We start from the raw sequence: 27684 nt of genomic DNA, 5'->3' as shown, positions 1-27684 counted from the left end.
GCACACATTTCTAACACTCAGCATCACGAGAGAGCAAAGCAACGGAGAAAAGCAGGGTGGAGCTGGTCCTGCCTGCCCGGGATGCCCCGTCTCTGCTGTCCTCTCCAGCCTAACCTCTGCTAACCCCGCAGCACCCTTGGGCAGGAGGCCGGCGGGCTGCAGGGGACCCCCGCCGTCTCCCATCTCCACGCACATCAGTACAGAGAGGGGACATCTCGGACGCGGAGAGGAACGACTCTCTGCAGTCAAACGCCTGCCCGCCCAGCGCTCGTTTTGGCGCTCATCGCCTATGCAGCCAGCTGGCTGAATTCGGGCAAACCTCGACAAATCCATAAGCCTTAGCTCAGTTAATGCATATTTAATTTCTCTGCTGCTAGGTTTGCTTTGGCAGGCACTGTGAGCAGGGCTAAACCAGCAGCAGGAGAGAGCAGACACTCTCAACGAGCTTTTTGGCACCTACATAGCACGATTCCCCTCTCCCGAGCACCACAACAGAGCAGGTTCTCCCCCCGCAGTTACCATCTCTTCCAGGAGAAATGCCGTTTTGCCCATGTTCGTTAGCAATTTGCTCCACTCCCCATAACCTTCCCTGTCCCAGAGGCAATTCATAAAGTGGACACTTGGCACACACCTTCAAAAATATCTCGAGCTCTGAAGAAACACAATATTGTCTGTCGGGGGTTTCTTTGGTTCTCTCTTCCCACCTGCTTTTCGATCTTCAGGAACTTCCACGCATCCCTCGGAGGACGCTCACTGCTGTTGCAGGGGGTGTGAAGTTTTCTTATTTAACATGAGATGCTGGTGCAAAGAGCATGTTGCGTGGCAGTCACACAGGGATCAATGCCGCTGCAGTCTGTAAAACCAAGGTGCTAATGTTAGGAATCTTTTTATTATTATTATTTAGTTGCCCTTCAGTCATGTTTTTTCTTCTCTTTAAAAATTTTCAGTGCTATGCCTAGTGAGCTGGCCAAAAGTGGGGATACATGAGGCAGATAGAGCCACCTGCAGAAGGGCTTTTTGAGGACTAAGACCCTGTGGTGCTGCACACTAAACCCAATCTGCCAGCTGAAAGATAACCCAGGAAAAGAAAAAGGGATTTTTTTTAATTTTTTTTTTTAAATAAGGACCTCATCCTCAATCTTGGTCACCACTTGGCATCACAAACACAAACATGGGGAAAGGGGAGGAACAGAGGGACAGCAGCTGCTAGACACGAGAAAAATGCCAAACTACGGCCTCAGCGAGGGTGGGAGCAAGCATGTGACAGCAGAAAGAAGCCATCAACTTCTCCAGGCACCCCAAACCATTTTCTTGCAGCCAGAAAAGCACTCTCCCCTTTCACTCTATGGCAGAAAGCAGTTCTGCCCAAGGGCTGGAGCGCAGGAGGGCCCTCAGCGGAAACCCACACATTCCCAGTTAGGCAAAGTACCAAAGAGGGCAAAACCAAACAAACCATCAATTGCTCGAGTTGAGCACTCTTCTACCTGTCCTTCACATCTGCAGACAACCTGCAGGACCTTTTTCCCCTTTGTATCTCTCCTTTATCCGCACAGACGTTCCCTGGGCCGGAGTGTGGGTGATGCTGGTACCTCTGCAAAGCCATGGGGGGAGAGGGGAACTCGGAGGGGGAAAAAACTGGGGGTTAGTTTTTCCCCCCAGTTGGGTTCCATTTGGGAAGGAGCCTGCAGAGCCCCAGGGGAGGGAGGAACCGGCTGCATCTCCTGACAGCGAGACGAGGGCTGGCCCTGGCACCGCGGGATGCCAAGCTCCAGCGTGGGACACCACCGTGCTCCCGCGCCCCGTCCCCAGCCTCTGCTGGAGCCCTACTGCCCGTAGAGCAACAGGTCTGCGAGCAGTAGCGGATCTACGGCTCCTCTGCCAGGTTTTCAAACGGGCGTTTTCGTGCCCCATAACACAGCGACGCTGCAGCTCTTTGGGACAACAGGGCTGGTGCCTGAGCGTCACCTCGCTAGGAACTGGAAATGTTTTTTGCCATAGCCATTTCAGAGCAGCACAATGAGAAAGGGCCTGAACGCGCTCCCATGAGGTTCGCAGAATGGTGCTCAGCTCCTTCTGCCGAGACCACCCCAACACCCACCCAAAGACCACCTGGGTTCCTGTGGACGGGTGCCCCAGACACCCCAGGAAAACCCCGCGGGGTCCACGCTGGGGCAGCCACTGGTGATGCTGCCAAGGGTGGAGCAGCCCAGAGCCAGCCTAATGTGGGCCAGCTGGCATTAAGCCACACACATGCACAAAAAAGGGATCGGTATTGTTTTCTCCCGTAAGGCCAGTATTCCAAAAGGAAAAGGGGGGTGGTGGTGGTCTGGAAATCGCATTGTCACGTACTTTTTTTTTTTCCCCCTACCCCCTTCAAGGACCGAAATTGTCCTCCTAACTTTGGAGGAAGAGGCAGGGGAGGAAGTTTTGATGAAAGGCACTTAAACATGATGGCCTGACTTGGCCACGGTGCCTCCTGGGAGTTGTAGTCACATCTTCTCCACCCAAATTGCTTTTTTTGGCACAGCTCCGCAGCACAGTAACGCTCCCCATGACACAGCACCAGCTGCAGCCCCGTCCCAGACCTCCCGCCCTGCATGGCCAGGGGACAGCGGGACCCCCTGGACTTCAGTTGCTACAAGACAGCCCGGGGGCTGCTCGGGATCCAAACCTTATCAGGGTTTGGCCAGAATATTTCAGTTTTCTTTCACAGTCTCCCCCTCTCACAGAATTCCCATGGAAACAAAAACAAAGCTCGCGCTGTTTGGGTTTGGTTTTTTTCCTCCTCTTGAGGGGAGGGTGTGAATGAAATTGGTAAAAGAAGAGCTAAAAAAATAAAAAAATATATATGTATGGAATAAAATATGAAATACCACTTCTTAGCTTGATCTTCCCTGTGGCAGTGCATCTCTGATCCATGTCACCCCTTAAGACCCTCAGGGGACAGAAATGGGCCTCAGAGCTAAAATAAGCTGTTATTTCCTGTATCGCAAACTTGCTTTCGGGCAGGAAAAAACCCAAACCCGAACCCTCCCGTGCCTCTCCTCCCTGGCACATCACGCCACAGGTACCATCGTCCCACAGATGCCGTCGCATGGGAGCTGCCCCGTGCGGCCCACGGCTGCCGAGGCCCCAGCGGGCAGCGCAGAGGCACAGGGCTGCAGGGCAATGCACAGCTTCAAGGGAAAAAAAGGGGAGGGAAAAAAATAAAAAGGAGGGTTTTTTGCAGCAATTCACAAAGCTTAAAGGAATGCCAAGCACGTCAGTATATGAAGCACAGTATCTGGAGGAAGGAGAGAGTGGAAACCGTCTCCTTATGGTGTTAAGCTAAGGCACACGCTGTCTTTCTATTTAAAACCCTGCGGTAACATGAATGCCAGGTTTGTGCGAGCTCAACAAGTCCATCTGAAAACAATTTACATGGTCCTCTCTACTGCAGGATCTGGGCACCTGACAGCTTTTAATGCCTTACCATTCCCACACAGCGTGATATGACCCACCTTTACCTGCTGGAGAACCAAAGACCAGATCTGGAAAGGCATTTAATTCACCACAGAGACCAGTGTGACCTCCCTGGGGTCCAAGGCAGCTCTGGGATGGGGACATGAGCCCGCAGGGTGCTCAGTGCTGCTGCCCCCTCCCCTTTCCCTCCGCTTGGGATACATGGGCGACGCTGGGTACAACCCTGGCTGTGCTGAAAATGAGGGGTTTGCTACCAACACTGGATACCCAGGCAAGTCCTGCAGGCCAAACCATCCCGGCAATGCCAAACCATCTTTCATCCCCTACCAGCACCCCGAAATTGTGTCCGGCCAGGAGGGAGCAAGAAGAAAGCAAGATGCAATCCAGGGCTAGAGTTTGGGGTCTGCCTCGTTTCTCCCTTATCTTCCTCAACAGCAGTTCATTAAATGGTGAATTAAACGTTTTATCATTTGTCCATAACAAGTTGTCAAGTCCGTACGTTATTGTTAGCAACGGGAAAGGAACTAACTAAAATATTCTTAAAGTATGTAAGGAGCACTTGAGTAAGAGTTAAGTAACGAGCACTTCTTTAGCGAGGAATCTAAGCAAGACACGCTCCACCCGTTTTGTTAACAGACAAAGGCTTACATAAGCTGGGTGTTACATAAAATCCTAAAATAGGGAGCCAAAGAACTCCCCCACCTTTGGCTGATAGCGTGACTGCAGCCCCCGTATACCTGAGGTGACACCGAACTCGCTCTGAGCTAACGTGCAGCTGATGGCCAGGACTGGAGATGGCAGAAACAAGGAGCGTGGACAGACATGTCCTGCGTGTCCTTACGTTAGCCCCGAGCATCGTTTGGGCTACGAGTCCAGATTTACTCTCACGCTTCTCCGGAAACAGCCTGTACAGTAACACGCTCCAAGCAGCTTTATCATCGCTGTGATAATCAATATATATATCTCTCTCTCCGTTCTTGTGTTCTCATGTGTGTCAGGTCAGGCTAAACACCATCGGATCCCAGGGTGCCATCCCAAGGGAATTTTAACTAATGCTTAGGAAGGAGTATGCGAATGGGGCACGGTAATGGAGAAGCTTCTCCTGGACTCTCCCCGTCTCCAGCGATTTGCAAGGGACTTTCCTAGCCAGAAAATCTTTGCAATTTTACAGTGCCTCATAGCTATTTCTTTAAATAAATTGTCCAGTCAGGTTTTGAGTTCATGTGAACTTTCAACTTCCACAATATCATGCAACAAAAACCACCACAATTTACCCTAATTTATCTGTGGAAATAAAGGGAATCCAAGTCTTGCAAGATCAACTACTATAGCTAAAAAAACCCAGGCTGGCAGAGGGTGCAACCTCCTCATCAGGTCTTGCATGCCTGAAAGCCTGTCTGTCTTGAGATGAGCCCTCTACCTCAGTAAAGAAATATTTTTCCTCCCTAAACACCTTGTGTCCCACCTTAAAATGCGCTATTCCAGCACTCAATCAGTTCAGCCCACACCAATGGTTACTTCCTAGACACGAGGTCAAAAAAAGTCTCTGAGAAGAGGATTTGCAATTCTCTTCACAACCCAGACACCCAATCCTCCTTCTAATGCAGATATCGGATGCAATTTCACGAGAAGTCGGGGATACTTACCTGGTTGGGGGGAAAAATAAGGGGAGAAAGATCTTGAGGCACAGGATTGTAGGCCAGGCAGAGCAAAACATATCAAGAGTTACTCTCTGGACTACAAGGGTGCTATTCATTACAGTAATCAGTTTGCTCTGTGGTACTTGCAGAGACATGCCAAGGCTGTTATGTGATTCTGCTCGACTGACTTAGCATTTGTGATTTGCCTAACCTTTGCTCTAAATAAATGGGAGCTGCGCAGAGGGAATTTTGATGCAACTCCCCTGCTTCTACAGCATCCTCCCTGGCTGCATCCTCCACGTGTCCCTGGGGTTTGTTTTAAGGAAGAGACAGACAGAAGGCAGGCAGGAGGAGAAAACAAAGAAATGAAATGCAAGCTGTCTGGCCCACAAAAAAAAAAAAATTCATAATAGCCTGTCTTTGTTTTCTATCATGTTATTTATCTTACTTCAGAATTAAATCCAGATGACATAGATAAGACAGTGGTGACCCCTAGTGCCCTCTCCAGCTGCAGCTTCTACTGTTATTCCCTGTATTGATATTTGAGCATAAGCAGAGGGAAGCAGCAGCACCTTTCAGATTTGTTCTTCATTCAAAGCCTCGCTTTCTCTTCCCTTTCAGAAACAGGATCTAATTTCCTCTCCCTACTCAAACTTTATTACTGCGAGGCGTTCGCTGCAGCATCCCTTTGTTGCTGTTGTCTGGGAACAAAATTAGACAAATTTACTTGTGTAAGAACTTACTATATTCCATTGACCCTTTATCATAGTACATTTATATTTATTATGCTTACAGGAAAGAAAGAAGAGCCTATTTTGCTCACTCTAAGCCTGTCAAGAGCTAAGAACAGCCATTCAAACTCCTGAGAAGAAACCTTTGTCTTGTATAAAGTGTATTTTGCAGCACCAAGCTGCTGAAAGGAGTGAGTCTTTCCTGTGACAGCCATTGGTATGCACCATTATTTTTTTTTCCTAGCAATATCAAAACTCTCTGTTCCCGTGACTCAACCCGCACCAGATGTGCCCTGCTTACTGGGATGCTCGTCAGGGGCTTTTCCTGGTGTTATCGGGGGGGAACAACACCTCTTCCAGAAAAATCTAAGACACCTCCCCACAGATTACTTTGGGATGCAGGATTTTCCTTGAGGAAATAAACAATCTTAGCATAAGCCTCAATGACCTTTTGCTTCCTGATAATGGAGGGTTTTGAGCATCTCCCCTCTTGCACAGGCTTCTCTCCCTGCTGGGGTAGGGGTCTATGCCTCCCACCCCCCAGGTACGTGGTACCATCTCAATGCACCACTCTGGGGAACAGTGTTTTGCTTTTCATCATTTGGCATCTCCAAATTTCACGTATTTAATAGGATCTCGTCAGCATCTCCTCAGCCGAAGAAGCCACCCGCTGACGGTGCCCACAGCAACATCTCCATCCTCAAGAAAGCAGCAGGCACCCCTGCGCAGCCTTACGGCCTCTAACACCTCTTCTGCTCCGGATTTCTTCCCTAACCCTTGCAGGCAGGCATCGGCACCCGTGGCCATCACCCCGGCACCCTTCGTGCCGCATCCCACTGGCTGCACTGAGACGCGGAGCCCAGGTCCCTAGAGCCGCTACCCATTTCCACCCTCGCCACTCAAGCCCCGAGAACGGTTTAAGCACTTCCCAAACCACAATTAACTCCCCGGGGCCGCATTTAAACCTCTGAGCCCCGCGTGGGGGCACGGCGCGTCTCTCCAGCCCAAGCCCACTCCATCGTCCTCGCTCCCCCGGCAGATACTCACGATGCCATCGCCGTCCCCTTTTCACCGTCCGCTTCTTCACCAGAAACAACTTCCAGGTCTCGGCCAGCCCTTCCTCCCCAACATCTTCTCGCTTTCACGCGGATCCCCCGGCCGCTCGTCCCCAGACTTCCTTCCCCTAAAGCCTACAGGCTTCCTGCAGCCTTCTCTGTGCCCTCAGCCAGGAAAGCAACACCACACTTCTCTCCAAGCAAGCCCTTTGCTGGCATTTATACCTGTGGCTCAGCCCAGCTGAGGATGGATCAGCCGCAGGTGAGGCTGGTTGATGCCTCTGCAACAAGTGTTTTACTTTTTGCAGGGCTAGGCAGGCGTGCTGTAACTAAAGCGACTGGATTTTTTCCAATTTTACTGCAAGTTCTTTGTCCATTCTGGACGTAACGTTGTTTTACTCTCTGAATTATTTTTATATCTCTAGGTGCACATGTTTACTTGTTTAAATTAAAAGCAGCACTTTCTGAGTTGAGGTTCCTCTTAATGTTTCATTTTAAAAGTAGGCTTCGAGGCGGGGATAGGAACTGGCGTAGTCATTGCGTAATTTTAAGCTGGTTTTATCTGGTGTAAATCTCACTTTCTTTTCTTGTATAGCACTGAGATACCCTGTGCTACCCAGCGTACCACCAACTCCGCGTTGCTCCGTGTCTCTGGATCCAGCACTGCTCCAACCTTCCCATCTTATTTTCTTTTTCCCCTCTGTTTTTATTAAGTATATGCAAAAATCTCATCCTCTGAGCCACTGGTTGCTTCTTTCACAATGCTCCGTACTGCTTCTACTGAGTTTCTTTTCCTTGTTAGCTTTAGTAAACACCATTTTCTCTTTATTGCTGTTCTGGCTGCATATGATCCCATAGAGAGAGGGAACTACAAAATCTCTCCCTATAGCACACATATCTTATCTTTCTGTAGGTGTGTTTTTTAAAATAGTGTATTTTTCTCTATAGTCGCATTTTCGCTTGGTGCTAGCTCTGTGTATTCCAGTTATGCTCTGCATCTAAAACAACTCTGTCAGGCTTACATGTGCCTATAGCTACTGGCAGTATTCACTCTGAATATTTTCATTTAAACTCTGGCTTCGTTCACTCACACTATTAAAATGCTCAAAATGAGCTCATCACTTCAATTTTTTATTATCACATGAATCAGCTTTTTTGTATGCTTTTGCAATACGCTACTTCCCTGGCTCCTCAGATCCTCGTTTATTCTCTCGGAAAGTTACTCTTGTGAAGTGAAAATGCTATCTTGGATGTCACCTGAATGTCAGAATCTGAACCAGGCGAAGCTGGATTGGACACAAATCCAGCCAGTGAAACAGCCCGTCATCAGGTGAAGCAGAATCATCATCATTAAAAATACCTTTATTAAAGACTGGAGTTTTTTTCCTTCCAAAGGCTACACTTGTTCAAGTAAACTATAAATCCTGTGGCTTGCCTGACACTGCAGGTCAGGCCAGATGATCAGAATAGTTTATTCTGGCATTCGTACTTAAAAACTTACAAATACCCTGGCAAACCAGTAGGGAGGTGGTCAGACAAGATAAGGGAGTTGGTGCTTCTGATCTTAAATTCTCTGAATTCACCTACAGTCCTGCTGAGACACCCACTTCTCCCACAGCAACTAGTAACGCAGCTGCTTTTACTTGTTTTCCTTTTTATCTGAGCTCTCTCACAACTTTCAAAACTTTGTTAGAAAACTGGCCTAATACATCTTACACCACTTCACCTCCGTCTTCCTGGCGATGGGGAGCCAGCGTTTTACCGCGGTTATCGTCGCATTAGTGCCTCCCCGGTTTCGGACTCATGAAAACGAGAAGATGACTCACTCGGAGCAGTTTGTTCAGGGCTCCGACGAAGAGGAGACAGCGCCAGGCTAGAGGCAGCTCTCGGACTTTGCTCCTTAACAGATTCAGTAATGAGTGCTTCCTCCGAAGTCCCTGTGCCGGGATCATCCAGCTGAAGGGCCAGGATGGATCCGTCCCCTCCTGCCACTGCCCGTCTGCTGCGCGATGCTGCACGCACCCTCTGGCTGGTAGCCCACGGGCAGGGTGGCCGGAGGAAAGAGGATTTTTATGACGTGGCCCGTTGGATGCATCACAACAGGAAGAAAAAACCGGGGGTTGAATGAATCATGAAAGTTTCAAAACACCCTCAGCTCTGCAGGGGAGGCAGAAGGAGCAACAGGCGAACGTGGTGGTTTGAGGTGACCGACAAGTCCCCCAGAGGAGGACCGGACACCGCGCAGCAAAGGCGTGCAGACACGCGGGACAAAAGTGCAGGCTGGAGCCTGCCCACAACAGAAGGCACGTAAAAAAGGGGTTTATTTTTCCTCCAGAAAAGCCGTCAGGAAGCATAAAGCTAGTCTCAAAAAAGTTAGTTGACTCTTTGACAAGCACACATGCGAAAAGGCAATAAGAACTGCTGCACGCTGCCTTTCCAGAGTTTAGACCAAACTCAAAGCTGCCATCAGTCCCAGTTCCCCAGTGCTCTGCTCCCAGTTTACTCAAGCTCTAAAACCAGCAGCGCAATTCTCTATTCCTCTTTTTTTTCCCAGACTCCCAGTCATTTTGCACAGTCCAAGTAAAACATGTAAAACCAGGCTTTGCCATAGGATGAAAACTGAAAAAGGGAGAACAAGTGAAAAACAAAAACCAAAACAATCAAAGAAATACAAAACCTTACATACAAAACCCCAGCGGAGTCCGTGCAATCACTTCTGTTTATACTCACCAACACATGAGCTGCACAGACCTCAAAAGTGCACTGCTGGGGGTATATTCTCACCTTCCTTTAATTCCGCCCATAAATCTGGGAAGACCAGGGTATTACAAATCACAGCGTGCTCGGCAGACAAAGATACCCAAGTGTACAACATGGGATGAGTCGCCTTCACCTGGAAGGCTTTTTGGAGGAAATAACTGGACACAAATGTTTATCTGAGGTTTGGGATAGCGTGCTGAGCAGCACGGTATTTACCTACGTGTACCGCAACGCCCATTTGCCTGGCTAATCCATCAGATCCTCTTTCAACAGAGGAAAATATTAAAGGAAAAGCCTTGAAAATTTTTGCCTTTCATCCAGTTTTTGCACTCTCTCAGCTGGCAATCAGTGTTCCACTGTAGATTTCTGAAAATTATTAATAAATACATAAAGGACACTAACAGAGTGGCATGCAGCTTTAGAGGTGTCAGTCATTTTTAAACCTTCAAATGAAAGTGGCTGTGAAGTGCCAAATTACCGTGTTTTACCCTCTGTCACACTTACCGAGGGAACGGAAACCTAAACCAGAACCGGTTCTTCAGCAATTTAATTATAAGGATCACGTACAGCAGCCTGTAACACACACCCAGAGATGGGCTGCTTAGTTTTTACCTTCTTTATTTTTTAACTTTCTTTGGTTTTTAACTTTCTGCCAGTCTGTAATGGATACCCAGATACCCGGTTATCTCCGACCAGCTGGAGGAAGGTCATTGCTGGGAGTTTTCTGGCTCTCCCGCACGTAGATGAACAACACAAGTGCGAGGTATTTGGTTGGCATCTGCTCCATAGCTACAGCCCCCATTTCCAGCTGAGGACACCAGAGGTTTCTGTGCTCATACAAGAAGGGCCAGCATTTATTTGGGGTCGTGGCATCATTACTGGCATCTCTTCAGGCCCATCCGTATGCAAACGACCAGCATTTACTTGGAATTTGCATTAATATTGAACTGAAAAGCTGCTTCGGAAGGCACCTGTTTCCAAATCTTTGGGTTCTCCCCATAACCAAACATCTCCAGGCTGATTTACGGGGGTGAAGGTTGCAGCTGGGCATGACTCAGAGCTGCACGTCTGTCGTATTGACTTAAGTAACCGAGGGCTGCCGTGAGCAAACTGCCCATCCCAGATCCAAACACCCTTATCTCCTGGCAGCGCCGTTCCTTCTGCGTTTAAAGCAAAACAATGCTTTGGGGTCAGGAATGGAGTTAAGCCGATGAGGTGAAATCCCAGCACCGCACTGTGGACGCAGCTATTTCTGAAGCCCTTCTGGAGCCTGCGGAGAGGACGGTAGCACCTCTGCTCTGGGAGGCAGCTGACCCACAAGATGGGTGAAGTTAAGAGATAAGGGGGTAAAGATACGCCGGCAGCAACGTGGGATCGCCCACCACCCGTCCAGCTGAGGCGCTTTCCGATGTCACTTTAGCGTTACGCTGAAGGACCAAAAAGCAAGCGGTTCATGGCCTTTTTTTCTTCTTTTTTTAAGAACTACTTCCACTTTTATTGTTTTAAAGGTAGGAAGAAGTGACTTTTTATCTCAGAGCAGTGGGAAAAAATTGTATAATATTCCTGCATCTAACCATATTAAATGGAAAGGAAAATTGCCTGCAGTTTTCAGAAAACCAGGCAAAACTAGGACTCTGGCCAGCCACTCTCTCCATCGTTTTTAACAAATCTGTGCTGTGAGGGTGTTCACACTACTTTAAAAGTGGGTGAATAGAGGTAGGGAAGTGAGGGACTGCACAGTGACGGCGGAGGAAAAGGTGCTTCAGGATCGCGAGTTCTGGCTCAAAACGCCCAGCCCCTGATAGGGCGTGCTGATCCAGTATGAAACCACTGGGCTATTTCAAATATGCGAAAATCTCTTGACGGGGTAGCTCTGCTTTTCTTCTGCTGCTTCTGGTGCCCGTCTGGTCCCAGGGAAGCCGTGTACATACAGCATCCCTGTCCCACGGGGGACACGGCCGGTCCCGGGAGGCTTTCTAAGAACAAACCGGGGAGGGAGCAACACTCCTTCCCCACAATTTCCGAGCAAAATGGTTGTGACATATTTAGGCGTCCAAATACTGATTTTCTTGCAAACAGCTGGCAATTGCACGGCCCCTCCAGATGGGGGTCCCACCGCTCACCTGTATTTCTTGGGGTGCATCTCGCGCAGCCATCACATGCCAGGCTGCACAGCTACTTACAGCCAGCTGGCTAATTATTTCATATAAATACTCAGCACCGCATATGACATTCCCTGAAATTACAGCCTTTCAGGGAAGAGGGGTAGCAGAGGCTTGTGCAGCGTTCGTGGCTGAACTTAAGCAACTAAAACTTGCTTCACCGAAATTGGAGCACAACGAGGCTTCCCTGGCAGCAGCAGTTACGAACAAGCATTACCCGATTGCTTTCTGCAGCAACAGCGCTTTGTTATTTTCCTCCTGTGAGGGACAGGGAAATGTCATACGTGGTGGGGGTGCAATACCTGTCACAGATTTACTCTTGGCAACTAGGGATATTTCTTAGAAACTCTTCAGAAGTGCTTGATTCAAGGTTTTTGAAAGGTTGTCTCATCTTTAGTCTGAATCGCTTTTGGTTTCCATCTTCTAGTTCCTGACGCAGCAGCTTTTGTCAGGCTGGTGGTTCAGGCTGAACCCGCAGAGCAAAGCTCTCCTGAAGCTTCATTTAGTGATGAAAAGGGATGCTGAGATTCCCCGGAGACATCTGAGCGGAAACCCTCTGGGAACAGAGCATGTTCCAGTAGGGAAAAAACCCAGGCAAGGGTTAGGCTTATTGTATTTAGGTTAGTATTTGTATTAATGCTAGTACTTGTTTGAAGGTCAGTATTTATCTCAGTAAACTATTGCTATCAGTGAGCAGCTAAGTGTCCTCCTGCCCTGCCTTACTTAGACGGGGAAAAGTGTGTTATTCTTGACACACCAGCCTGACTTTCCACGGTTGCACCCCAAGTCCTACTGCGTTTTTAAAGCACTGAAGACATGATGCTGCTTGTTACACAATTCCTTTGGCTTGCTGGAAACCGAGCCTAACCTTTCTGCACTGCAAATGCCAGCCTCGGACCTTTTAAGCTGCCGATGACGTACTCCGCTATCTGATTTTCGGGAGGCTCCTCGTGACTCCGGATGCAGTCGCGAGCGTTCAACGTTTTGAAAAGCAGACTTCAGAAGGATGCCGTAAAAGGAACACCTTTGACTTCTGATTGCAAAAACCAGAGATCACTTCAGGAGATTACAGCCCCCGTGCAAACAGGTTTGTTTGGGGTGGTACCGCTATTAATGACTTTACTGACTGAGGCAGCACTCGCACATCAATAATCTGGGCAAGGACTGGTTTTAATTAGGAGCATCTAAGGCTTGTTAAGTGACCGAGTAAGGTACTGAGTCACATCACATGAAACGGTATGGAGAGTGCTTAGGGCCATGGAGTTAAGACCTTCCTTTTAAAATCTTTCCTGAGGTTGTTCCCCTGGGAGGGGGAAGCCAGCGGGGCGTTTGGCATCACAGCACGCTGGTCAAGCGGGTGCCACAAACACGCCTGATCAGAGGCTAAAGAGAATTTTGTGGACTCCTAAGAACAGACACGCTGAAATATTACTTCAGTGGAGACACACGGCTGGGGAGGGTGTTTCTTCCACTCTCACGCAGTCCCTAAAACACTGAATTTAACACCGGCCAGCCCCTTAAACACCATGTTTTTACTTGGGCAGGACCTTCCTCTCCCCGTGCAGCCCCGGGAGGCCTCGTCCCATCCTCCGTCCTCGAGAAGGAAGCCTTCTGAAAGTTGCGACAGAGCCCCCGAGCCTCGGTTCCTGGTTTGGGGAAAGATAAGATGTCTTCTGGGAATTGTAGTTCCCGGGAAACATGAATTTGCAGCCTTCCTCAAAAGGCGAGCCAGGAAAGCCGGCAGCCTGCGACCATTTCCATTGCTCCGGTGGAAGGGAAAATGTGTTGAAATTAAGAGAGGGAAATTTTTATAGGCGACTCTGCTTGGAAATTAGCAGGCTTGCAGTAGGAAAACTTGAACGCGGTTAGGAGAATTAGACACCAAGGAAGAAACTCTTTCTGCCTTGACGAGAACTGGAAAGGGCTGGTATTTCTTGGAGTCTGCAGTCGAAGGGAAACTGGCCTTGGGGTTCGCTAGGAGGTATAAAGGCTGCTTGAGGAGAGAGCGGTGGCTGGCCAGAGACCCAGGCACAGCTAAGCCCTCGTGGCTTAAGGGAAATGAAACTATTCCGGCAGAGTTGAAGAAAGTAGGCTTGCAAAAAGGAGAGGGAGGGTTTGGACCCCAACCTTGGAGCAGAACTCCTCTGCCTGCTGCTTTTGCCTAGGGATGAGAATTTGGGGCAAAGCACGCTGCAGAGCTGTGAAGGAGAAACTGCAGATACCGCTGAAAGAAGAACCTGGTGGTGCGAACTAAGAATTGCTGACAAAAAGCGTACAGCAGTTGTTTGTGGTTTACATAAGTTACCGCAGTGTTTATATGCTGAAAGAAGCAGAGGAAGTGTTTCTAAGGACGACTGTGTTCTGTGAAGAGCTGAACACAGCACAGGGGTCAGGCTGATAAATCAAAGAGCGGACACTACGTTTGCCCAAAGCTTCAAATACTTCTAGGAAAGCGGTTTATATTCTTATTCTGGAAAAGACTATTATGTCCTTGTTTGTAAGAAGAAATGCTGTCCCCTGGCTATGCAAAGTTCAGTACGATATATTCTGCGGAAAGTCTGAATGCATTATCTAAAAGTCCTGGAGTCCACTGGGAAAATAACCCCTTTTTGTTACCCTGCTCAAACTCACCTGGGCAGCCACCAGCCCTGCAAACCCAGACCCTTTGGTCCACGCCTGGCCCTGGCCCTTTGCTATACAGGTCCCAGCAGACCAGGCTCTTGCTGGAAAACCACATTTACGTGGAAGCAGCTCAGCTGCGGAGGTCTCGGTTTTGTTACTGAGGCTGGTTCCCGTGCGGCTGCTGCAGTGTGTCCTCTGCAGCCTCTCTGGGCTTGGTTAGAGGGCTCTGTACACACAGAGCTGCCTGAGAAACTGCCCTTACTTACCCTGCTCTCCCGGTGTGGGGTACAGCATCGATGGGAGTACTGCACTTACAAACTGAACACTAAATAACTGGAAATAATAACCAGTGAAGGTATTTATGAGCTGAGTGGGACCCTAGGACAGTAAAGGATGGTTGATGGTAGCTGTTTCGTTACCGTTTCCGCATATTGGCAGTAAAGGTGACACCAGCAGTCAGAATCACAGCCTTGCAAAGACATCTTGGACATTATTTTCCACTTTTACAAATTTAATTAGCTCTTTTCCTCTCAAGCAGTACAATACAAAAGTATTTTTCCAGGTAATGCGGCCATTTTCTAGTTAAAGAAGCGGAGAGAACATTAAAGCAAAAAAGCATACCTGAATTAAAACTGTTATTCTCATTTTCTAGGTGGACATTTTGGCAATTGCTTTTTCTCTGAAAGGAACAATCTTTTTGTTTAGCGCCGTAATTCATGGGCTTCTAAATCAGAACGCTGATGGATGAATTCTCGAAAGATGGAGCTTAATCTGAATCCCCACGACTTTCTCTGGATCTACCAGGCTGGCATAAGTTTAGAAGGTAACAGTCACATCTTCTTTTTCAAGGATAAGCAGTTGTGATCTCTGGTTCTCCTTCCCCACAGCTGGCAGGTTCGCAGGGCTCTTGCGTTTTTGGGAGGGGGACATTTTGCATTATAGGAGACCGCTGAACAGAACTGTAAGGACAGGATCACAAGAAGGAATATACAATATGATAACAACGCATAGCCCAGAAGCACCTCTGGATCGAACCATCCCTTTTCTTTCTCCAGAAATCAGAGCTGGCCACAAAGGGTTTGGGCTGACGCAGCAGCCGAGAAGGGCAAGGTGAGGGCAGCAGCTCGGAGCACCCCAGTTAATCACAGCTTTGGGATGGCTGTAGTCAGCCCCGGGGTGTTCCCAGATAACGAACCCACGCCGAGGCACAGACAGCAGCTCACCGCGCAGCCTGGAGCACCCTGTTCAAGGTCTGGGTTTGAGCCCTGGGGAACCGTCAGTTCGCGTCGGTACGTGTTGATTTCTGCGTGAAGGTAACCTTTGTGCCGTTAATGCAGCCCAGCACCTGGTTTCCAGAACAACCTGGTAACGGAATTATTCTTTTTGTTAGTTGTACTATTCAAATAGAAACTTATGGACCCGATTTTCTGCTGTTACGAAGCAGAAAATTAATCATACCAGCATACAAATGACAAGATTGAGTAAAGACTCAGGTATTATATCATCAGTTCAGACTGTCTTTCCTACAAAGAAAATGTTTCACATATCCCCTGACACCATCCTGCCACGTAGTTTTCCTGGGGTCCTGAATTTCCTGACACTGTGATGTCCGCCCCCAGTTTGAGGTGAATAAAGTGATGCTGACTGACCGATAATTCAGCATATCATCTCAGTAGTAGCATTAATCTTCCGTGTTCAGTGGTGCAATATTTTATGTGCAAAAAGCATCTGAGGCTCAACAAGCCTTACTAAATCCTTACCAGGATTTGGGAAAAACAGTGTTTGTAGAGAGGGTGCCTCCTGCACTGAGCTGCTGGTGGAAAGAGGCAGATGAAGAAGCACCCTTGAATCCATGAGCTCGAACCAGCTCCTCTCCAAAACAGCCCTTCTCTGCCATGTCCAGAAGGTGCTGAGCAAGAGTCGTCATCCAGATGCTCAACAGAGATGCTCCTGAGATGAGCTGGTAGCAGACAGACACGGCCGTGAAGGCTGATCTCCTGAGCACATAGCTTATCTCTTCGTCCTACAAGTCGGGCTGAAGCCAGCAACACCTCATCTGGGTTTAAGGACTCCAAGTGATGATGGTTCCACCGTCCTTGCTCAGAAACCACTCACCCTAATTACCCTTTCACCTAGCATAATGAAGCTTTCAAAGCTGATTATTTCTATTTCAGCCTTTCCTGTGGGATCTTGTTAAGATTTCCCCAGCAATACAGCACTGCACGCCTGCCGTCAGGTATCTTTTTCATATGTAGGGGGCTGGAAACCCTGCTCATACCTGCTGTCCCCTCACTGGGCTGTATTGTGAACGAATCGTTCCTCTACGGCATGCACAGTTCATTGCATGTAATTCAAGGCGGGGGGGTTAAACTGAAAGCATGGAAGTGCCCAGTTGGACCACTGGATGTGGGGCGAGGAGAACCGAGCAGTAGGACACCCACCAGCTCACCCCATCAGCTCCATCCCCTCCATCCCGGGGATACCTCGGGTTTGCCCTCCAACGGCGCAGGGATGAAGAGCAGGCGGGCACGTTTGCCTTTCTACAAGAACAAAATCGCCAAAAGGCTCCGGCTCTGTCTTTCTTTGATAAAAAGGCAGCCGGAGAATTGCCCTCTCCCACGAGCCCCAGCGCTCAGCCTATGAGATAATATAGGCTGGCCTTTTCTTTGCAGCTGTATTGTTTTAGTGCTTGGAAAATAGCAGCAGGCTGAGCAATGAGTCATCTGTCACTAGATGGGGTTAAAGTAATTTCCGTTTTCTGTTGCCATGGGGAAATCAATGTCCCAAGATTTGTCCTTTCTCCCACTCAAACACGTGGGTGTAGAAAGCCTGAAACCCAGCGGGGCTAAACATTTTTTTTTATTTATTTTATATTTTTTTTCTTTTCCCTTATAAACAAACTTCCCTCCGTGGCCTTGCAGCTGTCAGTCTGTTCCCGGAATCGTCCGGTTAACAATGTCATTCCCCTTGGATTGCAAAAAATCCAGAAGCAGAGTTTAAGTAAATATTTGACATTCATATAGGAGTTGCTTCATGGTATCCCTTATAAGAGTCTCTGTCGCCTGTAAAGTTTTACGTGTACATTCAAGGAGGTTATAAACTTGATATTATACAAATAAAATTGAAACTTCAAAAAAAAGTAAATGAAAGCAGCAGCTCACCCAGTGTTCAGAATATAGTGTGTAACAGAAACAGGAAAGAGGAAATTGCAGTAAATACCGTTTAAAAGCCTTGCTAATGTATAGCTTATATGAGTAGCAGCATAGCAACATCTAGTGTTGATCAGGGATATAGCTGAAAGTTATCGTCATACTTCATTAAGGGCAGTTTGATGAAATCTGCAGGCAGGCTTTTCCCGGACCACCACACCACTACCCAGCCACAACCTCAGCTCCTTCTCCGTGTGTTTCGTAACATGTCATTTTTTCACGCTCCGTGTCACTGCCCTCATTAGCTTTGCAGCAGTACAGTCATCTGGTAATGCTCTCAGTCTGCCTAGATCGTTATGAAAATTATTGTGGTTATACTTAAGAGCCGACTCAATAGATCTACAGGTTTAAATGCCATTCACGGCAACGGTGGCCAAAACTTTTAGCAGCTGAACTGAAATTAAGCAAGCAATTCCTACCTGACAGCTGAGCACGTTACCAACTGCATCGTAAAACCCAGGACCAATTAAATATTGCTGTCAAATCGGTAGAGCGCTCAGAATTACTCCTTTCCCTAGAAAATGAGCATGCAAGTGTGAGGTTGCAATGCTAAGTGGTGTGTCAGAGAAGGCTGTGTTTTTGCTCTCCTGTATTACCCTGCAAATGCAGGGAGTACTGTATTATGCACAGTTTAAGACCATCTACCAAAAATATGTTTGAGGTGCATTTTGAATCTATCACTATATCCCATGTAGACACTTCTTTTCATTTAAAAGACCCCTGATGCTCAAAGTTAAGTTCCTTGCTACTTAGCTCCTCTGTAGGTATACATTATGGATTAACATCAGTTTAGTTTTGATTAGTTAAGTTTAACTAAACGAATTAAGTTTAACTTAGCATTAGTTTAGCTTTTTAGTTTAGGTTTAATTATTTTTAATGGCTTTGTTAAACTCTCCTGCTGTTTTTTTTCATATAAGCAAGCCCTTCTATCAGGGCTCAGTGAGGACTACTTAGATAAAATAATTCTTCTCCTTAGATTACAGCTCCTATTACACGGGGTTTGCTTCATCTTCAGTAAAATAACATCCTTTGGATTTTCTCAAACAAAACAAAATTCATGAATGGCTGCCTTCCAAATCCAGCTCTGTCTTGCAACACCCTGTGAACAGATTTTTTTGCCACGTTTAAGTTTATTACATGATCTAATTAGCATGACTGTGTAGGTGCGTGGAATGCACTGGGGGAGAGGAAAAATACAAGTGTACAAAATGCTGTTATATAATTTGCTATGGGGACACGCTTATTAAACACAGAGACCTGGATCACTGTCCATGGATACTTTTCAGCAGGAGTTTGGGAGTGAGCAGTTGGGCAAGGAAAAAGAAAGGGAGTTCAAGTCTATAGCAGAGGAAAGGGTCAAGAGAAGGAAAGACTGACTACCACCTGATTTTTGTGACTTAAAAAATACAATTACAAGTTTTAAAAGGTATTAATTCTATACTCACATTTGTTGCTTTTGTCTCCAGACAAAACAATTCAGTAAAATTCAATGCATGACTGAAAGCAAGGACTGCAAACTTATCGGCTACACTGCGAGGCTTGCTCTTCATCAGAAAATGAAATACAACTTCTAATTAATAGCAGGAAAATACGTATTGTTAACCACTCCAGCCATGAGAAAGGCATTAGGGTGTCTATTGGAAACATGCAGCCGGAACGGAGATCAGAGCTCTGCTTCATGTTATTAAGACGTTCACACCGCCCTAACCAAATTAAATGGGAAGCTGAGTAACATGAAGCTATCAGACTCTTTCTTCCTTCTGCATGCATGAAATGACATTTTAAAGTTACGCGTGATCTTTCAGAGCCTTTAGAGGGGTCAGGCTCTAGGCGCATCTGGCATGCCGATTCTCTCATTCAGGAACATGAAGTCATCCTCCGAGTTGCATTCCTGAGTCAAGAACGTATAATTTTCCATGTGTCACTCTACTGACTTGCACATTGAATGGAGATTATTATTAACTTCGTTGAAGATTGGGCATATTTAAGAAACTTGCAAACCCTGCTAATTGTCTTTTAATTAAACGAGAAGTAGAATAGTGTTTGGTAAAGAGGGCTGATATTATTTGAATAAACACGCTCCACACAGCCTGCTGCGCTATGCCGTAAATCAGTTCAGCGCCAAATCCCACCCGATGGGGTGAATTGGCTATTATAGGATCTTCAGAGGTGTAAGATTAACGGTAAAAGTACTACTTGTTAAATTTGCCACTCTGCTTTGCCCTGCCATGCGGAGGGGACCTTGTCATTCTATGACATGAGTTTGATGGTTATCAGCAGCGCGCCGCAGGGGTTGCATATGATAAAGTACGCACACAACTGCTTTGGCTCTTGCAATCAAAATATTTGCTGTGGCAGGTAGGGAGAAACGGGGCTCGTCTAATGAGCAGCGGGAGGCACCCAGCCCTAATCCCTTTGGAATCAAAGGCCTTTCCCCCACCATGCCCAGGAACAGATCCTAGGAGCGACCCCCAGCCTCCAAAGAGCCTCTCAAAGCTCTCAGTGCCCTTATCTTTCACATTTGGGGCAATCAAAGGCACCAACAGTATTAGCGGTGCGCTTCGCTTGATTTCAAGTTACAAGCTAGAACCTATTCCCTCTAAATTTCCTTGCTACAAACACATGACATCAGGAATAACTCTCCCTGGGGAGAAGGTGGTCCTGCTCCGAAGGATGTATCCGTGTCCCGCAGAGGCTGCTGGCACCGGGGGGGCTGGTTTCACGCCGGCTGCGATGGGCAGGTCAGCGTTGGAAACAACCACCCCGGTTGCTGTCAGCAAGTTTCTGGCTCTCTCTGCACCGGGAAGCGGTCTGTCCTCTTGGGAAAGCAGATGAAGGAGTAATTCAGAAATCACAGGATGGGCTTTCTGCGGCTCAAAGTGAAGGGCAACGAGGCTGGAAAAAAGCCCGTGTTCCTGGGGGTGAAGGGGCCTTATTTACCACACTGTGATACCTTCTGTTTCTGTAGGAACATCTAAAGATAAACAGAATAGTGCTGCCTCATGCCAGGTAAACAGCTCTTACATGCCATGGCTATGGTCTCTAAGGAGCTTCTGTTTATTATGAACCATCTCTGCCTCAGCTTTAGCTGTGACTCCAGCAGCGAGAGGCTCACAATGAAAGTGAAGAGCTTGCATGAAGTTACCGGAGGGATACTTACTACTTCTGGGATTATAAGCATTTTTTTTCTGGAATTTTTGCTTTTTTCTCTGTTTTTTTCTTATACGCCCTGGTTCTTCGGATGCAGTGTTGGCCTTGCCAGCCCCATTTGGAAAGAGCTTTGGGACGCAGAACAAAAATGTTATCAAAGGAAAGATGTTAGTGATGCTACAGAGACTTTAGAAAGTCAACTATGTCTGAATTATTTATTTCCTAGCTCCTGTGAACTATCTTTAAACAGAGAAATGCTTGGAATTACATGAAACTAAAGCGAGAGGCTCCCAGGAGGTTCTTGATAACACTTAAATTTGCAGTAAATACTGGCGTATTGATTATTATAATGACCTGCCGATTTTCATTTCCCTTTACAGAGAAAACCCAAACTTTCTTGTTCTGAACCCAATTTGGATTGTTAAAAGGGTATAGATATAAATTAACATCCCCCAGGTTGTGCTGGTGTAATTGAGACCATCGTTTAGCTCTTTTCTTTGGTTCCTTTCCTAAGCTTTTGCATTTCCAAAGGGATGTTGTAAGTGATGCAACGAGACAAGTACGACGAGCTTTCCAGAGGAAAAGCTCAGTAGGCACGCAGCCGTGAAATCCTCATCCTCCTCGCTGAACGCGCCACGCCTGCCTGGTACCTCCTCACGGAAACCGGCTGGTTGCACAACGTAAAAGCCGATGAGGTTTTTTGGGGACAAGGTCCTGTAGCTGCAAGGGTTAAGAGGTGCTGGTGGCCCTGTGGCAGTGGGTGAAGCCCTGAGGAAGCTGAGTCAAAACGGGGGCTGGAGGAAGGGTGAGTCTTCTCCCCCTCACCCCAATGGTTGGAGGGGACTCCCACCCTCAGTTTTCCAGTGGACTTGATAGTGTTCTTGTGATTTGGATGGTCGTGATTTAGCCATGGGGTTTTATACCCATGTATTCCCACCACGTGGCTGGTAAACCATGAACAGTTCGTTCTCTTCTTTTTAATCTGAAAGGAGAGAGAAAAAGCTTTTTCATGGCTCTGTCATTTCTGATGGCCTCATACCAAGGATTTGACTACAGTACTTTATGGCTTTCCTACCCCTCCCATCAACCTTGAGATGTTTATTTTCCTTCAAACATGGCTGTTTGCAGCAGGCTAACAAGAACTGCAGATCTTTTAACACTGCTATTTGCTTACCGAAGACATCAAAGCCTTTTTTTCCACAAGCCTTCTTTGAGTTGGTACAACCCGCAAACAGCCATGCAAAATCAAGGTGTGCTTTGCGTAGAGCAAAATAAAACCACAGACGGCTGAATATACAGATATTTTCTTATCTGAGATTCTAAATTTAGCTCCGCATCATCTCTCATTCCTCAGCTTCTCAAACTGTTCGCTCCTAATCAAGAGCCCTGCAGTTTCAGCAGACCTGCCTATTGCCTTCAAGTTGGGTGGAAGAATATGACTGCACACGTGGACAGTGGCAGCAATAGCAGCTAATCTAAACCAAATATTTTGTAACATCTATGAGCAGATGCGTTTCCTCGTTTCACTTTGACAGTCGAGATGCTGTGCTAATGGAAAGCAGCACTCTGAGCTTTTTTCATTAGGTCCCGTCAGCGTTCGGTTCAGATCCAGGCTGTGGGTGCTGGGCAATAGGCAGCGCAGGAAATGACAGATGTTGGCAGCAAATTAAATAACAAGATCTGCTGAAAATAATGTCCTAAGAAACGCTGGGGCATCCTTTTTATGGATTTCCTAGATGTGCTGAGGCTATTTTAAGGCCAATCGAACTCCCACGCCTTACGGTGTAAGCAGGATTATTCCTTGTACGGAACATAAGGTGGTGTAAGCATCACCATTTGTGTATCACTGCCATTTCCAGCCATCCTTCAAGTATTGCCTCACCCCGAACGCGCATCCCACCATTCAGAGCTTAGTGGCGGTCTTCAGAGAGCATTAAGCATTGACAGTCCATCAGAGGAAGCATCTCTGTGGAGGACAACCTCAAGTCTCTCCATGGAGGAGGACCTACTAGAGTGGTACCAACAGATAGGCTCCCTCAGGAGCTATTCAACCGGTCAGCTGTGGTATGGACAACAGGGAAGAAGAGGGCAATGAAGAAGGAGGAGAGAACAAGGACTGACCAACAGGGGTTTTATTCCACGAGGGAGCAACTCACCCCAAGCTGCGTTGGCTGAAGGTCACAGAGCGGGCAAATGCCCGAGGCTTTCCGGGAATCGGGAAGGGCGACGTGCAAGGTCAGCGAGGGTCAGTAAGGCAGATCTGCACGGACAAAGTACAGGTAACGAGAAACGCTGACTACGTTGGTTGGGGAGGGATGGTGTGTTAAGGGCACTTTCGGCAACATCCAACTTACTCTTTCATCACCCGGCTGCGGGTGTAGTTCAGCCCGTGACGCGCTGCGTGACCTGGTGCTCGGGCCAGATTTGGAGACCTGGTGCAAGGCGTATGGAGGAGACCTGGGCAGGATGGGCTGGGTGGTGAGGTGATGTGCTGTTCAGCAGCTCTTAACCCTGAAAACACCAGGAGGAGATGCAAGGGGCAAGCAATACAAACCTCTCCCCTTTCACTAGCTTTAAACCAGGCAAGCAGCGCTGGTACAAACAGGGCGCAGCCAGAGAGGCTGCAAGTGCGTTACACAGGAGTTTTGGCCACTTCCCTTGATTTTGGGTGCTGCTGAGCTTGGGTATAGCATGTGGCTGAGCAAGGCAGGGCTCAGCCTCCTAGAGGGGAGGAAGAAAAGGAGCGACTGTTCCCCAGTCCCACGGTCCCCATGGGTTGGGAGCCAGGACATGGCCCCTCCAGTCCCAGCACTCAGGTGTCTCCTGCAGAGCGCTTGGAGAGTCTCGCCTTAAGAAATAAACCAAAATGGCAGAGCCTTAAAAAAAAAGTTTTAAGCACATCCAACTTTGGGATAGAGCATAAAATTTCTTGCCAGAGAATTTAAAACAAACTGGAAACTGATCATCTACTCATTTAAACGATGTGCCTGGAGCTAAACCAGCAAGGCTGAATAATCTGTGCACTGCTTTCATCCTTCTTCAATTTTTTCTTTGTTCCATCAGCCACATGTGCGTTAAGTGTAAATTGAAGGGCTCTTAGCTGGAAAAGGAGATTGTGAAAAGGGCTTGGCCCTCATCTTATAATTCAGCTTCGCTATTACAATTACTCTTAATAGCACTCTTATTTTGTTGTATTATTTATTCTGGCTAGAACCTTCTAGGATCCCTTGAAGGCTTTTTTTTTTTTCTGGTGGATTTAGCCAACATCCACTCATGAACCCAGATGTTTCTGCTTTTATCCACGGGAATTTTATGGTATGGATATGCCAAGATTATAACTTCAGGCTCAGCCTCAAGACAACTATTTTTCAAATTCCCTAAATCAAAAATGGAAAGTGCCATGAAAAACCTGGGCCTTACTGCGTTTAGTATGCCAGAATGGAAATCACACCACAGGACAATATTGCTCAAGGTTCTGGATCTGTGTCGATATAGTCTTTGACGTTGCACCAGAAATTACAGCCCAGCTCATGCTATTTTCTGTGTTCTCAGACACAGACTCTTGCCTTTAGCACATCTTCAGCTCTTCTTTCCATTCACTAGCCTGAGGTTAGAAGCAAAGATACATGTGGGTCCAAGATGCTTACACTGGGAAAAAAGATTACTCACTGCAAGCCAGAGTCACTGCTGGTGTATTTAAATGAATGAAAATGCGGCTGTGTATGTCGGCTCCCCATTATCAACACAGATACTCTCCCCAGTTAAAACCGGTTCTGAAATAAGGACAGTGACAAAACGTACCCTGCCGTGATGGGGATGTGGTGAATAACGCAAGTGTCTGCATGCACTTTGGAAGAATAACCGAACTCAAACTCGTTCCTTGTCCAGAGTGACAAAAGCAGCATGAAGCAGACATTAAAACAACCTTAATAACCTCCCTTTCTGCACTGCCTGGGGTTTCCTTCAGGCACTCCCATTCGCGGTGTCCTGGGTTTCTTCCCTCTTCCCCATTTGTCAGTGTGATACTCCTGATCGAAGTCACTGTGCGGTGGTGGCCAGTGCCAGCGTGGTGGCTGGGAGGGTGTCCCCTTTTGGGGATGGCCATGTCCTTCCAAGCGCCCCGAGGTAGGTCAGGAGCACGAGAACGGCAAACGCAGGAGACGCGCAGAACAGTTTTCGTTGGCCTTCTGGCAGCAAACGGCAAACATCATCTGTGGCCGTGCTGTGCACAAAAAGGATGCGATGTTATGCCTGAGTCCACAAAAGGTAAATTTTAGCTTTTCTTCTGACTGGCCTTGAGCGCACACCACCAGGACCCTGGTCCTGCTTCTTCTGTGCACGATCCAACCCCTTTCAAACCACTCTCTGTGCACTGGACCAGGGAGAAACACAGAGCAGTTATTCCAGCCTGGTAGAGGAGAAGAGCCCATTCCACTCCCCAAGAGGCTCAAACGCAGCAGCTAGTTATTGCTTGCTCTAACAACATTCGTTCTTTACCTGCAGAGTTATTCGATCAAAGGAAATTTAAATTATTCCTAGAAGCTCTTCTAAGGCTTCCCCCAGCATGGAAAAGCCTCTCAGCTGGCACAAAGGATGGAGCTGGCTCCATAGCAAACCCCTCCGGGTCAGGGATGCGCCAGGACAAGAAGGAGGCGCGAGAGCTGGGGCGCGGGCGCCGAGGGCTGAGCACCCAGCACCGAAACAGCCGGCGCCGGCTCCAGCAACAAGGCTTTTCACCCACCTAGCCCGGAGCTGAGCTCGGCCACACCGAAATCCTGCTGCGTGGAGCTGCTGAGGGGGCAGGGGTAGGTGGTGCAAGGTGCCATCGGTTGGGGTGACAAGTCCAGGAGTCCGTACGGTGTCACACACGGCGAAGGAGCAGCAGAGTTCATCTGGGTGATGCAGTCGAAGGGGAAAGCACTTTTCTTGCTAACACCATGGATCAAACATACTGTCCAGGGCTTACAGAGGGTGCACATTAAATATCCCACCAGCAGGGTAGTTCTGCCAGTTCCTATCACATTTTCTGTTTTATAATGAGGAACTTTGTTAGTATTCAAGTATGCAGTTTAAATTTTAAAGGCCAGCCACTGTACTTATATGCTATATGACAAACGGCGTAAGTATACCTGTTCCAATTTACTCTTCTAGTATTTTTACTAAAATATGGTTTCAAGGACTTTGTCTTCCCTGTAAGAAAAAAATATCCATATTTTTCTTTAATAAGTTTATGACATTCAAGCTACTAATTTTCCTTACCATCACATCCCTTTCTGGACACAGAAAAAAAGGAGACTGACTATAAAAACCAGGGGGGTTTCTCCAAGTTGGAAATGAAGAAATACAAAAATACCGAGCTCTTTAGTTTTAAAGTTTTTTTAAAAATTCTCTCAGCAGGTCAGAAAAGTGATAAAATGCTTTTGTCTCTGTTTCAGTGGGAGGCTAGTTTTGCCTTCGGCATACTGAGCGTCTCTTCTCCTTGGCCCATACTGCTACTGCTCACTTGCTGGGATTGCTGGGACCAAGTACCTGGGTTACGCAGTCCTGTTCCCCTTTCCCTATGTTGACTTCCCAAACCTCTGCAAAGACCCATCGCGTTATGAGTGGTCCCACCTCACCCTGCAAATACTGGACCTGTTTTTGAATTTGGCCGTATTTTGTGCATCTTTGGGTTTTGGGATGAGTTTTGTGAGATTGCTTCAGTTTGGACATTTAAACGTGAGCATGGGTCAAAGCGGGGAAGGTGGATTGCCAACTGTAATGCCCTTAATGGCAGCCAGAAGGGCGGCACAGCAGGATCATGGCCCCTGAGGCCGTGTGCATCATTCCAATAAATCACTTTATGAACCAGTAATTTGGCCCTTCATACCCATTACTGTTTCAACTAAAGGGACACGGCTTTAGCATATATAGCCTGGGCCTCTGAATTTAAAGGCTGGGCAAAATTTTACGGAAGTTATACAACTTGCTTTTGACATTACAGAAAGCAGAACCTGAAGATTTGCCTTTCTGCTCTTCCTTACGACTGCGAACACTGCACTGCCGTCAACACACGGAGCTGTTAAAACCCGCGCAGGCTTAGATCTGTTACCTGAAGAGCAGAAGAGGTGTGAAAAATTACCACCATCCAGCACGTATCATCTCTGCTCCAGGTAGAGCCTTAGGCAGCAGCACCTTGATGGTGTGGGAGGACGAGAGGAGAAGGCAAGAGGAGGAACACACTTTTGGGTGACCCAGAGCCCAAGGCACCACGCTCCCGACCAGCTCCCGCATGAGGCACAGCATCGATTTCCAGCCCTGACGTACCTCCAGCCCACGCGCCTCGGAGGACTCGCTGCTGGTTCAGACAGTGGCAAAATTTTGCTGTGCTGAGGAAAATCTCACCTTCTGTGCATCCGATCCCTTGGGGTTTTTTTTCTTCCCTTGAACCTTTGTTTGGAGCTAGGCTTGAATCCCCCAAAATAAGTGTTTCCATGACAACAGCCCAGCAGCGGACTCCTCTGGGGGATCTGAAGAATCCAAACGCGGCCAGTGCTTCCTCCTGCTCCAGCATCACACCCCGTGGTACCACAGCCCTGTCCTATCCCCTCTCCCTCCTCTCACGCTGAAGTAGACTGCAAACTACTTTCGGGCAGAGCTCTGTCTGCTTTGGCATGACTGGCATTTGCTGAATGATAAGTCACCCCGCACAAGTGATGTACGAGCAGGTATCAGACCGTGGTACCAGCTTACGGGGAGGGAGAGAGCCAAAAGGGTCTGCAGTCTAAAGGACTGGACAGCTGTTGGATTTCGTAATCCCCTAAGCTTTATTAACAAAGATTCGTAATTTTCATGCCCTCCCTGGTATTTTACAGGGCAGAAGAAATGATCCTTTGTTAGTCACAGTCACTGCT

General features: G+C 47.6%; 2 protein-coding genes across 3 annotated transcripts in view; one reads left to right on the top strand and one right to left on the bottom strand.

Moving 5' to 3' along the window:
- The window catches only part of PLD1 (phospholipase D1), an 86544-nt gene extending 67199 nt beyond the window's left edge, over nucleotides 1-19345 (bottom strand). The window contains exons 1-3 of one of the 2 annotated variants that reach the window (XM_069792721.1): nucleotides 19087-19345; nucleotides 18061-18155; nucleotides 632-853 (exon numbers count right to left, since the gene is read on the bottom strand). The gene's annotated coding sequence lies outside the window, so the exon portion shown is untranslated. Of the gene's footprint in view, nucleotides 1-631; nucleotides 854-5108; nucleotides 5249-18060; nucleotides 18156-19086 lie in introns of those variants that run through there. The other variant, XM_069792722.1, reaches the window with a different exon arrangement.
- A 1238-nt stretch (nucleotides 19346-20583) lies between these two features.
- TMEM212 (transmembrane protein 212) lies at nucleotides 20584-26602 on the top strand. The gene is made up of 2 exons (XM_069793045.1): nucleotides 20584-20995; nucleotides 26259-26602. The coding sequence occupies exons 1-2, from the start codon at nucleotides 20644-20646 to the stop codon at nucleotides 26600-26602; spliced, it is 696 nt and encodes a 231-aa protein (XP_069649146.1). The 5' UTR covers nucleotides 20584-20643.
- The last annotated feature ends 1082 nt before the right edge of the window (nucleotides 26603-27684 follow it).

This window comes from Haliaeetus albicilla, chromosome 9 (assembly GCF_947461875.1).
Source record: "Haliaeetus albicilla chromosome 9, bHalAlb1.1, whole genome shotgun sequence".
Taxonomy (NCBI): domain Eukaryota; kingdom Metazoa; phylum Chordata; class Aves; order Accipitriformes; family Accipitridae; genus Haliaeetus; species Haliaeetus albicilla.
Note: the sequence above shows the minus strand (reverse complement) of the source record. Positions and strands in the feature narration are given on the sequence as shown.

Excerpts from the sequence above, each read along its gene's own strand:
- TMEM212 (XM_069793045.1), top strand. The coding sequence starts at position 20,644 with ATGCCAGGTAAACAGCTCTTACATGCCATGGCTATGGTCTCTAAGGAG. Across the intron at positions 20,996-26,258 it reads GACTTTAGAAAGTCAACTAT|CGTCTCTTCTCCTTGGCCCA; the intron begins GTCTGAATTATT and ends CGGCATACTGAG.